The sequence below is a fragment of the Aythya ferina genome (genome assembly GCF_964211825.1).
Source record: "Aythya ferina genome assembly, chromosome: 2".
Lineage (NCBI taxonomy): Eukaryota > Metazoa > Chordata > Aves > Anseriformes > Anatidae > Aythya > Aythya ferina.
This window is the reverse complement of record NC_140297.1, coordinates 157,180,714-157,192,795: the sequence shown is the minus strand read 5'-3', so window position 1 is coordinate 157,192,795 and position 12,082 is coordinate 157,180,714. Positions and strand designations below refer to the sequence as shown.

The 12,082-nt window shown below is 40.4% G+C and overlaps 1 protein-coding gene across 16 annotated transcripts in view; it reads left to right on the top strand.

Annotated features, from left to right (window-relative positions):
• The window catches only part of PTK2 (protein tyrosine kinase 2), a 191,343-nt gene that overhangs the window by 161,969 nt on the left and 17,292 nt on the right, over window positions 1-12,082 (top strand). For 9 of the 16 annotated variants that reach the window (XM_084510085.1, XM_084510080.1, XM_084510084.1 and 6 more), the window contains 4 exons: window positions 360-449; window positions 1,656-1,860; window positions 8,027-8,138; window positions 10,978-11,064. In XM_084510085.1, coding sequence (XP_084366211.1) covers window positions 360-449; window positions 1,656-1,860; window positions 8,027-8,138; window positions 10,978-11,064 — 494 coding nt within the window. Of the gene's footprint in view, window positions 1-359; window positions 450-1,108; window positions 1,354-1,655; window positions 1,861-6,707; window positions 7,511-8,026; window positions 8,139-10,977; window positions 11,065-12,082 lie in introns of those variants that run through there. The other 7 variants (XM_084510073.1, XM_084510072.1, XM_084510078.1 and 4 more) reach the window with 5 other exon arrangements.

Sequence of the window (12,082 nt, the reverse complement as noted above, 5' to 3'; positions counted from 1 at the left end):
CCAAGCAAGCTACCCTTATTTTGATCAATCATTTGCAAACACCTGCTCCCTAGCTGAGATTTTGTGAGTTTTAGACTTAGTACCAGTGGGTTCTTAACCACAATAGTTGTATTTTGAATGAAGAATTGACTTAAAATTAGAAGGGGCTTAATCAGTCTGTATATTTATGCAAGGTGCTGTTCCCCTCTCTCTCAAGGATGACCAGCAGAACTGGCCAGGTGGCACAGAGATCTCGTGTACAAATTTGATAGTTACTCACTGGAGATGGGTTTTGCCTGTAAATTATTTCCCTAAGGAAACAAAGCTGTTTGAACACAGCAGTGGGAATAACAGCCTGCCTTGTCTTGCCTTTCCTGTAGCTTCCAAAGGAAAATTACCTATCAAATGGATGGCTCCAGAGTCAATCAACTTCCGACGGTTTACCTCAGCTAGTGATGTGTGGATGTTTGGTAAGTGAACCCAAATGGTGCGGCTTTTACTGTCCTGTCTGAGAAGTTCAGTGTTTTTAATTACTGTAAGATGAATAATTTCTAGATACTCAGCTGTTTTTATTGTTCTTTCGGAAATTCTAGTTTCTTCTAGCACCTTTTCTATCTCTGTATTTTTTTTTTTCTATGTATAAGTTTAGGCTTAACTTTCAGGAATATCCTGAATCCTTCATCTTTTTTTCCTAAATATGCATGTTTTTTATATGAATCTGATCACCTGTGCTCGAACAAGAGCTCACAGAGCGCTGCTCTAGACAGACAAAACAAAGACAGGCTGTGTAAAGGAGCAAAGACGACAAGACTTTAAGTAAGAGCAGCATTCACCCTCTTCACAAAATAAAGTGTGGGTTTTTTTTAAGCAAAGGGTATATGATTTTTACCTGTTTTATAATAGTATGAAGAAAATTCTGGTGGTACAGTCAGAAGAATTAAGCCCGTGGAACATTCTGGCTGATCTTAACCTGACAGACCATTTTTCCCCTTTGTGCTTTTTAACATAGTTTCAACAGAAACTGTTTTATTACATAGTTTCAGCACAAAAAAAAAAAAATGGGATCGGTGCCAGCGTTAAAACACCCTCAAAGTGAAAATACACTATGCAAGTCGAAACAGGCCAGTTGGAACTAGTCAAAGGGAAAAGCAAATACAGCTCATTCTACTTTAAAAAAAAAAAAAAAAAAGAGAGAGAGAGAAAGAAAAGTAGATTTGAATATGAGCAACCATTCTGATTTACAATAGGTAAAGCATAGCTAAATGTGCAGGCAGGCTGCTGTGAGCCAGCTGTGGGTCATGCTTCCTCATAAATAGTTCTGGTTGGTACTGTGTGTGTGATCTTACTACACGTCCCTCCTTGGGCTGTCAGCCGGTAAGTAAAAATTGATTCCCTGGCTATAGGGTTTAGAAGAAATTGCATTGTTTGGCTGTATTTCTCAAAGCAAGTACTCTGGGAATTTGTAACATGTAGTATTGCTGAGCATAGCAACTCTGAAAGGAGGCTTTTGTCCTTTATTTTAGCCACCATTCTTATTAAACCTCCTTTCTTCCCTCTTAAAATCGAGGCTTTGTGTGCTGGGGCTGGGGGAAAGGTTTGCTTTCTCTTTTACCAGTTTTTTTTTTTGTTTGCTCACACGGAGGAAATGTGTTTTTTTTTTTCTGTGTGTTCTCCAGGTGTGTGTATGTGGGAGATCCTCATGCATGGGGTAAAGCCCTTCCAGGGAGTGAAGAACAATGATGTAATTGGGCGGATTGAGAACGGTGAGCGGCTCCCCATGCCTCCAAACTGCCCTCCTACCCTCTACAGCCTTATGACCAAGTGCTGGGCATACGACCCTAGCAGACGACCCAGGTTTACAGAACTTAAAGCACAACTCAGGTAGGGTTTTAATTCTGAAAGGTCATTTCCTTGTTCAGAAATATTTGCTTTTTGCTGTGCCTTCCATTACAGTGTTTTCTTTCTGTCAAAAATGCAAGGCTTTATCTCCAGGGGGCCAGGTTGGTGATACTTTCTTGGAAATCTGGACCTTATCTGTTGGAGAAAATTAAACTAGGCAGTGAATTCAAATAATGAGAAATATGAATCATCTTTCTTTGCCAAGAAAAACTCCGTTTTGTACTAGTAATTTGTTTATAATTTGAGCTATATATGCTACAGTTCTCCAGGGGCAGGGGGAGGAGTAGAAAGAATTTAGAGTGATTACCTAGTCAAACATGTAGTGTACAGTTTTGGGGTACAAACGTGTATTTTCCTAAAGAAATGAATCACCAGGTTTCAGAGTAGATGCTTTGAAATTAGGCATCTGAGCATTTTCAGTAAAACAAGCAAAATTTTGAAGTGCTGTTGGAAGTCAGTTTTATTACATATCTAGCACACAAGTTCCCCATGGTATCTCTTTGTGTGCAACTGTGGAGCCTGCAATAAAAGCATTGTAATTAGCTAGGAATTACTCTGCCCTTCATAAAATGGGATGGATTACCTTATGTTCATCTTGTAAAGTGTGAGTGCACATTTGACACCAGTCTAAATTCACACCACAGTTTATTCTGCAGTAATTCAATCCAGTGTCCATATACCCATATCTCCAGCCACAGGACAAGGGTGATATTTAAACTTAGAAACATTCCTGAGATGTTGTATAGAGACATTTAATATTTGTGGCCATTTTAGTGATTTTATGAGTCCTCAGTTTCTATTTTGTCTCAGTCAGTATGTGAAGGCTTCAAACAACGTGTAGGTACTGTACAGCTCTAAATCTACTCTTGAATTTGTTGTGATTCATTACCAAGTTCTTCAGTTTCAGCTGACATTGAAGTTGTGCTTTGTGGTATGTTTTGTTTTCATAACATAATATGTGCTGCCACTGGATGTTTGTGTTAGAAGAGAATTCACAGGTCATTAAAATAAGAGGCAATTTGAGTATAATTCTGATGCTGTTTCAAAGTTGCTGGATGGATAACTTTTCCTGTAGCTGCCTTTTAAGGTTTTTTTTCCTCTTCAGTAAAATGTTCCACTGTCTGTTGCTCCAGGAGCTCGTGTGTAAACTTAAAATGTACATATCTAGAGAAGGACATACCCTTCTCACAAGGACCTTACCATAATATTATCAGTGCACAGGAAGGAGTGGTAGGCCTGGGTAGGGATTACAAGGAGAAGGTAGGACTTGGTAATGGTGGTTTGGATACTAGGTGGAAAGTGGCAATTCTTTATTTTTTTTCTTCCCCTGGAAGAAAATAGAGACTGTACTCAGAGACTGTACTCAGAGAAACAGAGCAAAGGCAAGAATGGCTCTAACAGCATGAGTCAGAAGAGGAAAGAGAGGAAAAGGTATCACCAAATAAACAGGGTGGACCAATGCCCAAGAACCTGGCTCTCATCAGAACCTGGCTCTCGTCAGAAACGCACAGGCAAAGGGTGAGAAACAACAGGCAAAATCTGCAGCAAGGCAAGTTCTGATCATTTACCAGGAAAAATGTTTCCCAGAGTGCATGAATAAGCACTGAAGCTGGTCGCTGGGAGACTTTCAGACCCTGCCTGGAAAAAGCTCTGAGCGACCTGACCTCGCTGTGCATCAGCTTTACTGGGAGGTTGGGCTGGAGACCTCTGGGAGTCCCTTCCAACCTCAGTGGTTCTCTGATTCTGGATGAAAAATGCCCTAAGGGGGGATTTTTTAATTTTTTACCCTCCTCTTGTCATGCTAGGAGACTTGAAGCAGCATTCAGAGAACAAGCTCTCTCCTGGGGCCGCAGCAACCCTAACACACAGTTTTTGTTCTCACCAAAGCGAAGAGTTTTCTGCCCCTCCAAAACGGTGACCTTTCCCTGCTGGACGTCAGGCAGCACAGTCGTCCTCAGGGCTTCTCCACGCTGCTCGCAGAGTCAGCCCCTTGTCAGAAAGGTTGCCAAATCCCGCATGGCGAGGCAATCTCAGGCAACGAGGAAGGATTGTGTTTCAAAACTCCAATTCCCATGAACTTGCAAAAACAAGCCATTTCCCTGGTGGCCTTCTCTGTGTGGTGTGGCTGCTGCTCGTGCTGGATAGGATCCAGGGTAGTTTTTTCGAGCTGAGAGCAGACTTTGTTTGCCTAAAGCCAACGATACAACACTGCAGCATTCCTCCCTTTTTAACGACAAAGACCGTGGCTTTGGGAAAAAACTGCTTTTCTGCATCTGAAGGAGTACTGATGGGAGCACAAATATTTCAGCTGTTCTCGGTTTAGTTGATGCCTTACCCATTCTGTCGTGACATCTGCGTTGCACAAACGTTACTTGCAGCTGCTTGTGCCACGCAAAGATGCTGATTGCTGTAGAATTTGTATAGTGTTATTAGGAGGGAAATAAGGCCGGAAATTTTGTGGTATTTGGTTTGTCCAGAGTGGGTAAAGGATGAGTTAGTCATCGCATCCTTCCTTCCTAGGTCCATTTCAGCATTTAACAGACCCAAATCGTGCACTATTACTCTTAATAGTGTTGCTATTCAGAATGAGTTCTGCCTATTTACAGCACTGTAACATATACATACCACCTCATACATAAATGTATTATTAAATTTAAATTATTCTTTGCTGTGTTCAATATGCTACAGGCTTGTGTTGGTAAGGTAGCCCTAGTACACTCCCAGGTTTTCTTACAGGTCTTCTCCCAGGCTTGTGCTTGTGAGTCGTGGTGCCCTGCACATCCCTTGGCAATAATCCTGTTAAAACTCCTTTTAGTATTCCGTGTTAAACTGGATTTTCCTGTTCAGCTTTTTAAATTAACGTCATGCCATGACATTTTGAGTGTATCATTGAAATAATTTTGTATCAAGTACCTATCGCCAGCCATTTCTCTCTAATAGAAATAGCAAAATCAGGAGCAGTTTTATCATTGCTGTGACAAGATTGGGCCCTCTGTTGGTTGCTGATGAAGAAGCACAGGTTTTACCAGAGTAGATGATCCCAGATGATCCCTGGGCTGCAGGTCATGTGTTAAATACAGATTCAACTCTAAAAAATATATAAAAAGTAAAATAATGACTGATTCATCCCCCTAAAGTTTGGTTTTATGACAGCAATGAGATAGTTAACTGATAGAAATGGGACTTGAGCCTTCTTGTGGCTGTGTTTGCTGCAGCTCTTGAAATGTTGCTTATAAATAAAAGGCCCAAAACTGATAAGAATGAAGGCAGTTTAAGTCACGTCGTTTGATGGCGTCTGGCAAAAAAATTGTGGCACATACTTGATATATATGATGGAGGTTGCAACACTTCGTTGGCTTTTTGGTCATTGACAGTGACTATTAGGAATAAAGTCCAGCAAAAGTGCTCTTAAATTAGGGCTGTATGGGGAAAATGTGTTCATCTCCATGCAACCATGTGTTTTTGTTGGCCAGACAAGAAAAAAGAAGCTGCTTGTTGAAGGGTCAGCACTTCCTCTAGGTTCCCACACCACATACAAGCAAACACTGGCATTGCTTTGTCTTCCAAAACGTAAGGCTGCATTTCAGTATTTCAGATATTTCTGCTTTGAACCTCCCAGTAAATGTTTCCTTTTCAATGCCACGGGCAAAATTGAGTGAAAAGGTTCTTTGAAAATGAAATAAGTTTATCAACTACACAAACTTCAATAGTAGACGTTTTTCATCAGACCTAGCCAAGAAGGCAGCTTAGGTTTGTTTGTTCTACCTCGAGGTTTGCTAGGGAAGTCGTACGAGTAGAAATGCCTCTCTGCTGCTAAAAATACGTGCCGTTTGGGAAAATATGCCTAGATGTGACTTCCCTGACCTCTGCGATTTCTAATAAACCGTTGAGAGTCCTCGAGCAGCTGCACCGAGAAGAGGTCAAAAATATCTCTTGGCACACTTGTGCTCCGTCTATGGATCGGTCTTCCCTTTGTAAAAACAAAGACATTTCTGTGAGTCATTTATATTCCTTGTGTTTTTTTTCGAGTGATGCTTCTCCGAGGCATTTCTATTTTATATTCTCTTCTTGTATGTAGCAGTCAAGGGCATCCGGTACAAATTCTGCTGTAGCTCATCAGCCGTTGACCAGGCTACTCGCCGGGCTGGGAGGGAAAGGTCCTCGTGATGACACAGGCGAAGGAATAGCAGGATGAATTAGAGCCGTAAGGCAAAAAGCTGAGACTGTGTTATGAAAAACAAATCATTTCAGTCAGAATTTGTCATTCCCAGTGACACGATTGAGGTTAATGGTACGGTATTAAATACCGGGACGCCACAGATAAAATGGCTTTGACAGCAAGGCAGATAGGTAGCAGTGTTTCATTCCTTTTTATGGAAAAACAGGACTGGGCTGTGACAAATTATACCCGTGGCCCCAAATTGTCAATAAGCCATCTCTAAATTTAGTCAGCTGCTTTTAGCTGACTTTTGTTCCATTCCTTGTGCTCGCATTAGAGCAACTGCCATATCAACGAAAAAAAAAAATTAAAAATGCACATTTTATTCATACGTGTAGGTGGTTTTTTGTTTTGTTGGCATTTTTTGGTTAAGTTTTGAGGTATTTCTTCAAAGATTGTAATCGTGGTTCGTGGCTCCAGATGCGTCCCGACTGATTTCTCATGATACATAAAAACTTGTGCTGAATATCCAAAGCCTGACCGAGCCTTATAACGAGGCATTTTTGCTAATTCTTTGTGAGTTATAGTAAGAAATACTCTTTTTCCTTCCTCTGTAGGAAGAGAGAGGTGGTAAAGCAGAAGGATTTTCTTTTTAGTCGCCTGCGTGGGGCTGTAGCTGTTTGTCTGCAATAGCTCTATCAGAATGACTGCTGCAAATAACTTGGTCTGATTTTGTTTTTGTTCCACATTCTTGTGTTCCTTCGGCAGTGATGGATTGAGATTGCTGCAATACTCAGAAACTCGGGTAGGCTGCAGTTGAGATGAGCTGACTTCCCTGCTTTTAAGAAGTGGCATGAATTTTTTTGGCTGAGGGAGGAAAGGCGAAGCTCTAGCCTCCGACCAAGCAGGAATTTATTCTTGAAACAAGCAGCGAAGTTCCAAGATGAGAATAGATTGCTGGAGTTGATCTCATCCCTTGCATGAGTAATTCTGGGTGGTTATTTAGTCGTCTGAGCAGGAGATTATAAACTCAGAACCGAGCTTTGTTTCTAGAAACTGGAGTGCTCAAGGAGCTGGGGTAGCTCCTTCTCGGGATTATCTTAACTCTGGGGAGATCAACGTGTCAATAATCTGCCCTGCTCAGATCTCGGGACTATCCCGTGCAGCATGCAGCTCCCTCGTCCAAAGCTTCCTTCTGAGCAGTTCTGAAATGGCAAATATCCAACATTAATAATCCACATAGCAGAACTGGGAGGAGGCTGCTGTGGGGGCAGCAGTATCACGTTGAACTTCAAACGGGCTTTTTAATAGTCAGAGCAGTGGTAAGTAGCAAACTCAGTTTTACTACTGTCTTGTGCTTTGTTTGAAAATGTACCCTCCTGACCTGAGCCTTGTAAAAGCGGAGTGAATGCTGTCAGATGTTTCTGTCTCGCCGAATTGCTTTGCTGAATGTGTTCCTGGTTAGGCTGAAATGTAAGAGGAAAGCATGGTATTTGAGATGTTTTTTTTTCTTTTTTTGACTGCTTTGTTTAACAGAGGGGAAAATCCCCGTGATTTGAAGCTCGGTTGAGCTTCCATAAAGGACGTTATTTTCGGTTTGTTTTGATCCTTTGCAGCAATCGGGGTATTTTCATGTGAAAAATAAGCTTTCATGCAAGTAAGTGCTTGGTTTGTTGTCTTTGAGGATTTCTCTTTGTAATTACACATCAAAAGAACTGTTAACATGCAAAAAACTTTTTTGTACAAGATCAACCACAGCTTTCTGAAAGCCCGGTGCTGCTTCGGTTGTTGAAAGCACCCTGACAGCCCTACAGATGCATTTCTTCAGAAACCTGGTTTCCAGAAGCAATATACAGAAAAGAACTTGGTCTCAAAAGTTCTCGCTCACTCTTTTCGTGTAATATTCATTGGCTTGAGAGATGTGGGAGCTCTGAGGTTTGTTAGACGTGGAGCTGGAGTTTTACTTACCTCCGATGTGTTTTTTCTTAGTACCATACTGGAGGAAGAGAAGCTGCAGCAAGAAGAACGAATGAGAATGGAATCCAGGCGACAAGTCACGGTGTCCTGGGACTCAGGAGGATCGGATGAGGCTCCTCCCAAGGTAGCTAAGATATCAGAACGCAAAGCACGAGTGTTTCTAAAAGTAATAATAATAATAAAGAAATGGAATTGAAACGATGATTATTCTTCAAAGCCGGGTTTGATGGGTTGGTTGAGAACGGCGTTCTGCCCAATTCTGTCATCATCTGCTAATGCTTGCCTGAAATGACCCAGCTCTGCTTAGGCTGTTATTAGAACTGATCTGTGCTGTAATTTTGCACTGACAATTTTCTGTTTCTTGTTTGTTTAACTTGCAAGAGACTCCCATAGTTGCCACAAAAATGTTTCCTGGCTTTTTCTTTCTTTCTTCTTTCTTCTAGCACTACTATGAAACGTTAGCTGGTGAGATCTCAGACATTCGTCAAGTTTATTTATAAAACATCAGCGACGGAGTATAAATTAATTAATTGTAATTTTCTTATTCTGGACAACGGTTTTACTTCCCAAGGACGAGATGTGTTTCAGTTTACACTTAATTTTGTTTCATTGCATGTCTGCCCTGTTTGGATGTCCCTAAGCTCTCCAGTTGGGGTAGTCTAACCTCTCCAGTTGCTGGGCGCTCTGTTCTCTCAATAATTTTTGCGTGCTTTTCCTAAGATTTATTTTGCATTTTGAAGGATTGGGTCCATACTTCGGAGGATTTAATTTTGTGCAGTCACTGCTATGATGCGGAATAATATCTGCATCCTGATCAGCCTGTGATGAATTCCTGTAGCCCTCTACTCAAGCTCTGGTGCTGATAGGGATTTTAGTAGTAGTAGCAGGGCCCCTTCTGCTGCCCCAATGGCCGTAGGAAGGCAACTTATTTTTGTTTGGTTTCCACACATCTGGCTTGTTGCCTGATAGATTTCCTAGCTTTGTTTTTCATTTTGGTTGCTTTATGGCAACCAAGAAATACGGACACTGAAGCTGCTGCTTTCATTTCAGAGTTGAGAATGGCAAAGAATCCATCAACCTGTCTAGGCACCTGAGATTATATGATTTCGTGTATATGTAAACAGACAGCATCCTGAATTACAGAAGCAGATAAACTGCGTGAATTGGAACAATATGCTACTTAATTATTGCAAAATTGTTTAAGAATGTAGTCTTTAGGGCTTAAAAATACCTTTAATTAATGTTAGGAGTGATCATCATCAGAGCTGTGGGTGTGACACATAAATGAAAACACCTGAAAAAAGGTGTTAGGATTGATATTAATGCTCCTACCACTGCACACCTTTTTTTCAAGAGGTAGAAGGGCCTTGATATTTTAACTCCTTGAGGTACTCTCACTGTGTATGCAATGCAAGCGTTGCTTAGTTTTTCTTTACATTGTGATTTTGTAAAATGTGGTTTTTGTAAAATGTCATGCTAATGACATTTGAACAAGTTGAATTTTGTAGATAAGGAATTTCAAGCATCTCAACTTACTATGTAAATTTTTAATGGTAATAATTGACTTTTTTTCTTATAACACTTCATTTAAAAAGTTTGAATTCTTCACAGGACTTAAACTCCCTTTTACTTACAGCCTTAAATTCCTGCACATTCTCAGACAATTCACAGCTATCACAATCTGTACTATGAAATTACTTGGATTGCGGTGATTAGTTAGAAACCAAAAATAACAAGTGCTGAGTGATAACAACATTTTTCATGCAGTGGTGATAAAATTCTGTAGTTCCAAAGAACTGTGAAAGTAGCTTTTAACTGCCAGAGGGACACCAGGAGCCCATGTGCAAAACGATGAGGTTGGGTTTGGGTTTTGTTTTTTCTCTTTGGTTGATTTTTTTTTTTCCTTCTGAAACACCCAGCAGCACTGTTTCTCAGGAAAAGAGGCAAATGTACCTTCAGAGGTTAACATCAAGTACAAATAACAGAATACTGCTTCTTGGAAGATAAAAGTACACTTCTGAGAAACTTTTTCCAGCATTGCTTCGTCCACTAGTGTGAAGTTTCTGTGCCTGCTCTGGCAAAAGGGAGATCTGTTCAGTGTGGGCAGGAAAACAGGCTTTTTGAACTGGGCTTTCCAAATTTCTGGTGCCTTTTCTCCTGTTTTTCTGTAATTATACCTCCTCTTTGTTTATATGCACAAAGTATTGTGTTTTTCCTGAAGGGGTAAAGCACAATACTCAGATAAATAATGCGATAACTCTTCTTTAGCTCCTTTCTAATAGGAAATACTTCTGTTTTTTTCTTGGCTGGGAATGGGTTGCAACCCATAGCATGTATAATGAAGGACATGGGGTTCAGAATATGACTGAAACGTGGGGGTTAATAATCAGAACTAACATCAGTCCTCAGAATAACGCGTGTAAATATTCATGCTAAACAAAACTTGATTTGTGTTCTCACTGAAGCAAAAGAATTTTGCTGGGAACTGCTGGGAACAGTCACAGAACAACAAATTAACGGCAAAACTTTACGTAATGCAGATTATAAACTTGGAAACTTCGCTATTTGCACCTGGAAACATGATTTAAGCATTAAGCTTTTCTGTGATATTCTGTCTGGACTTAACCAGCAGAGAGAAGGCCTTGTGGTGCAAACATAGCCCCAAAATTGTACAGAGTGAATGTTATTTAATGAAATACCTAGCAAATAATTCAGTTTCTTTTGTTTCCAGACAAAAAAGTGGAGGAAAACTTAATTTTATATGTATGTTTGTTTGTTTGTTTGAAGTGTAAATAACTTTGAATGTTTATTTCAGGGATTTTTTTTTTGAGCTTGTTTTTGTGATGTGCCTCCTGTAAATGTTTGTTTCAGCAAAGAGGAATTTGGTGTGTTTAGTTTTCTGTTTAAAGACTCTCTTCTGTCTAAAGACTCTTTTAAAAGACTCTTTTCCTTTATACTTACAGCCCAGCAGGCCTGGTTACCCCAGCCCAAGATCCAGTGAAGGGTTTTATCCGAGTCCACAGCATATGGTACAGCCAAATCACTACCAGGTATTAAATTTAAATACTCCGCGTGTTTTCTTTCAAACGTGGAGTCTATAACTCAGTTGCAGCTGGTGGGATTGATTCACTTCTTACACAGTTTAGTTTCATTGAGTTGCGTTAAACATGTTTGTTTTTTTTTTGGTTTGTTTTGCATAAGAACAAACCCTGAACTGGGCCTGGTAGGGCTACTCCAGATGGCAGATACTTTCAAATGTGATGTAGTGCTCAAATTCCTAAAAACTAAAGTGAAATGCATTAGACATTTTCATATTTACTGAAGGAATATAATATCCATGTTAGCATTTTTCCAAGCTATGAAATTACTTGTGTTGTAAATTGCAGGGATTAGCTGCCACGCTTTCCTTGGGTTTCTTGATACTCTACTCCCTGATGGTTCTCTGGATTTTTTTATTTTCTGCTAGCTGATAGCCTCCTTTGGGTATTCTTGGGCTTGTTCAAATCAACATCCACATACAACAGACTCAGTCGAGGTCCTTTTTCCCGTGGAGGGGGGGAGGTTTTCCTTGTTTTTATTGGAATGCTTCAGGCTCATTAAAACTACTTTGATTTTTCTGTGGGGAAGTTCTCAGGCTGTGCAGCTAGGCACAGTAATTACATGCAGTCACTCCAGGCTTAAGCTTGTCATATGCACGGGGGGTACATGTTTGTATGGCTCCACAGGGCGATGTGTGCATGGCTCCTATTAACTTGAACATCAGTTCTGCATGTGTAGGTCTTATAAATGTATCGATACAGTTGGTTTTGTTCATCAGAGGACTTTGATCTTTGTGACTACAGAGGTTGAAACATATTTTCTAATGCTGCTGTTTGGGTAGGCTTCCTGACATAGTACAAGTCCTAGAGAAAGAGTTTTTATCATATTGTGGCTTGGCTTCCTTCTGCTGCTGTTGTTTTTTCTCCTCCTTCCTTGCAGTGACTACTGGAATTGAGTCAATTCTGCACTCTCATGTTTGCTCCCTTGAGAAAAAAAAAATAAAATCTATTAAATATGGGGAAGTAAGTT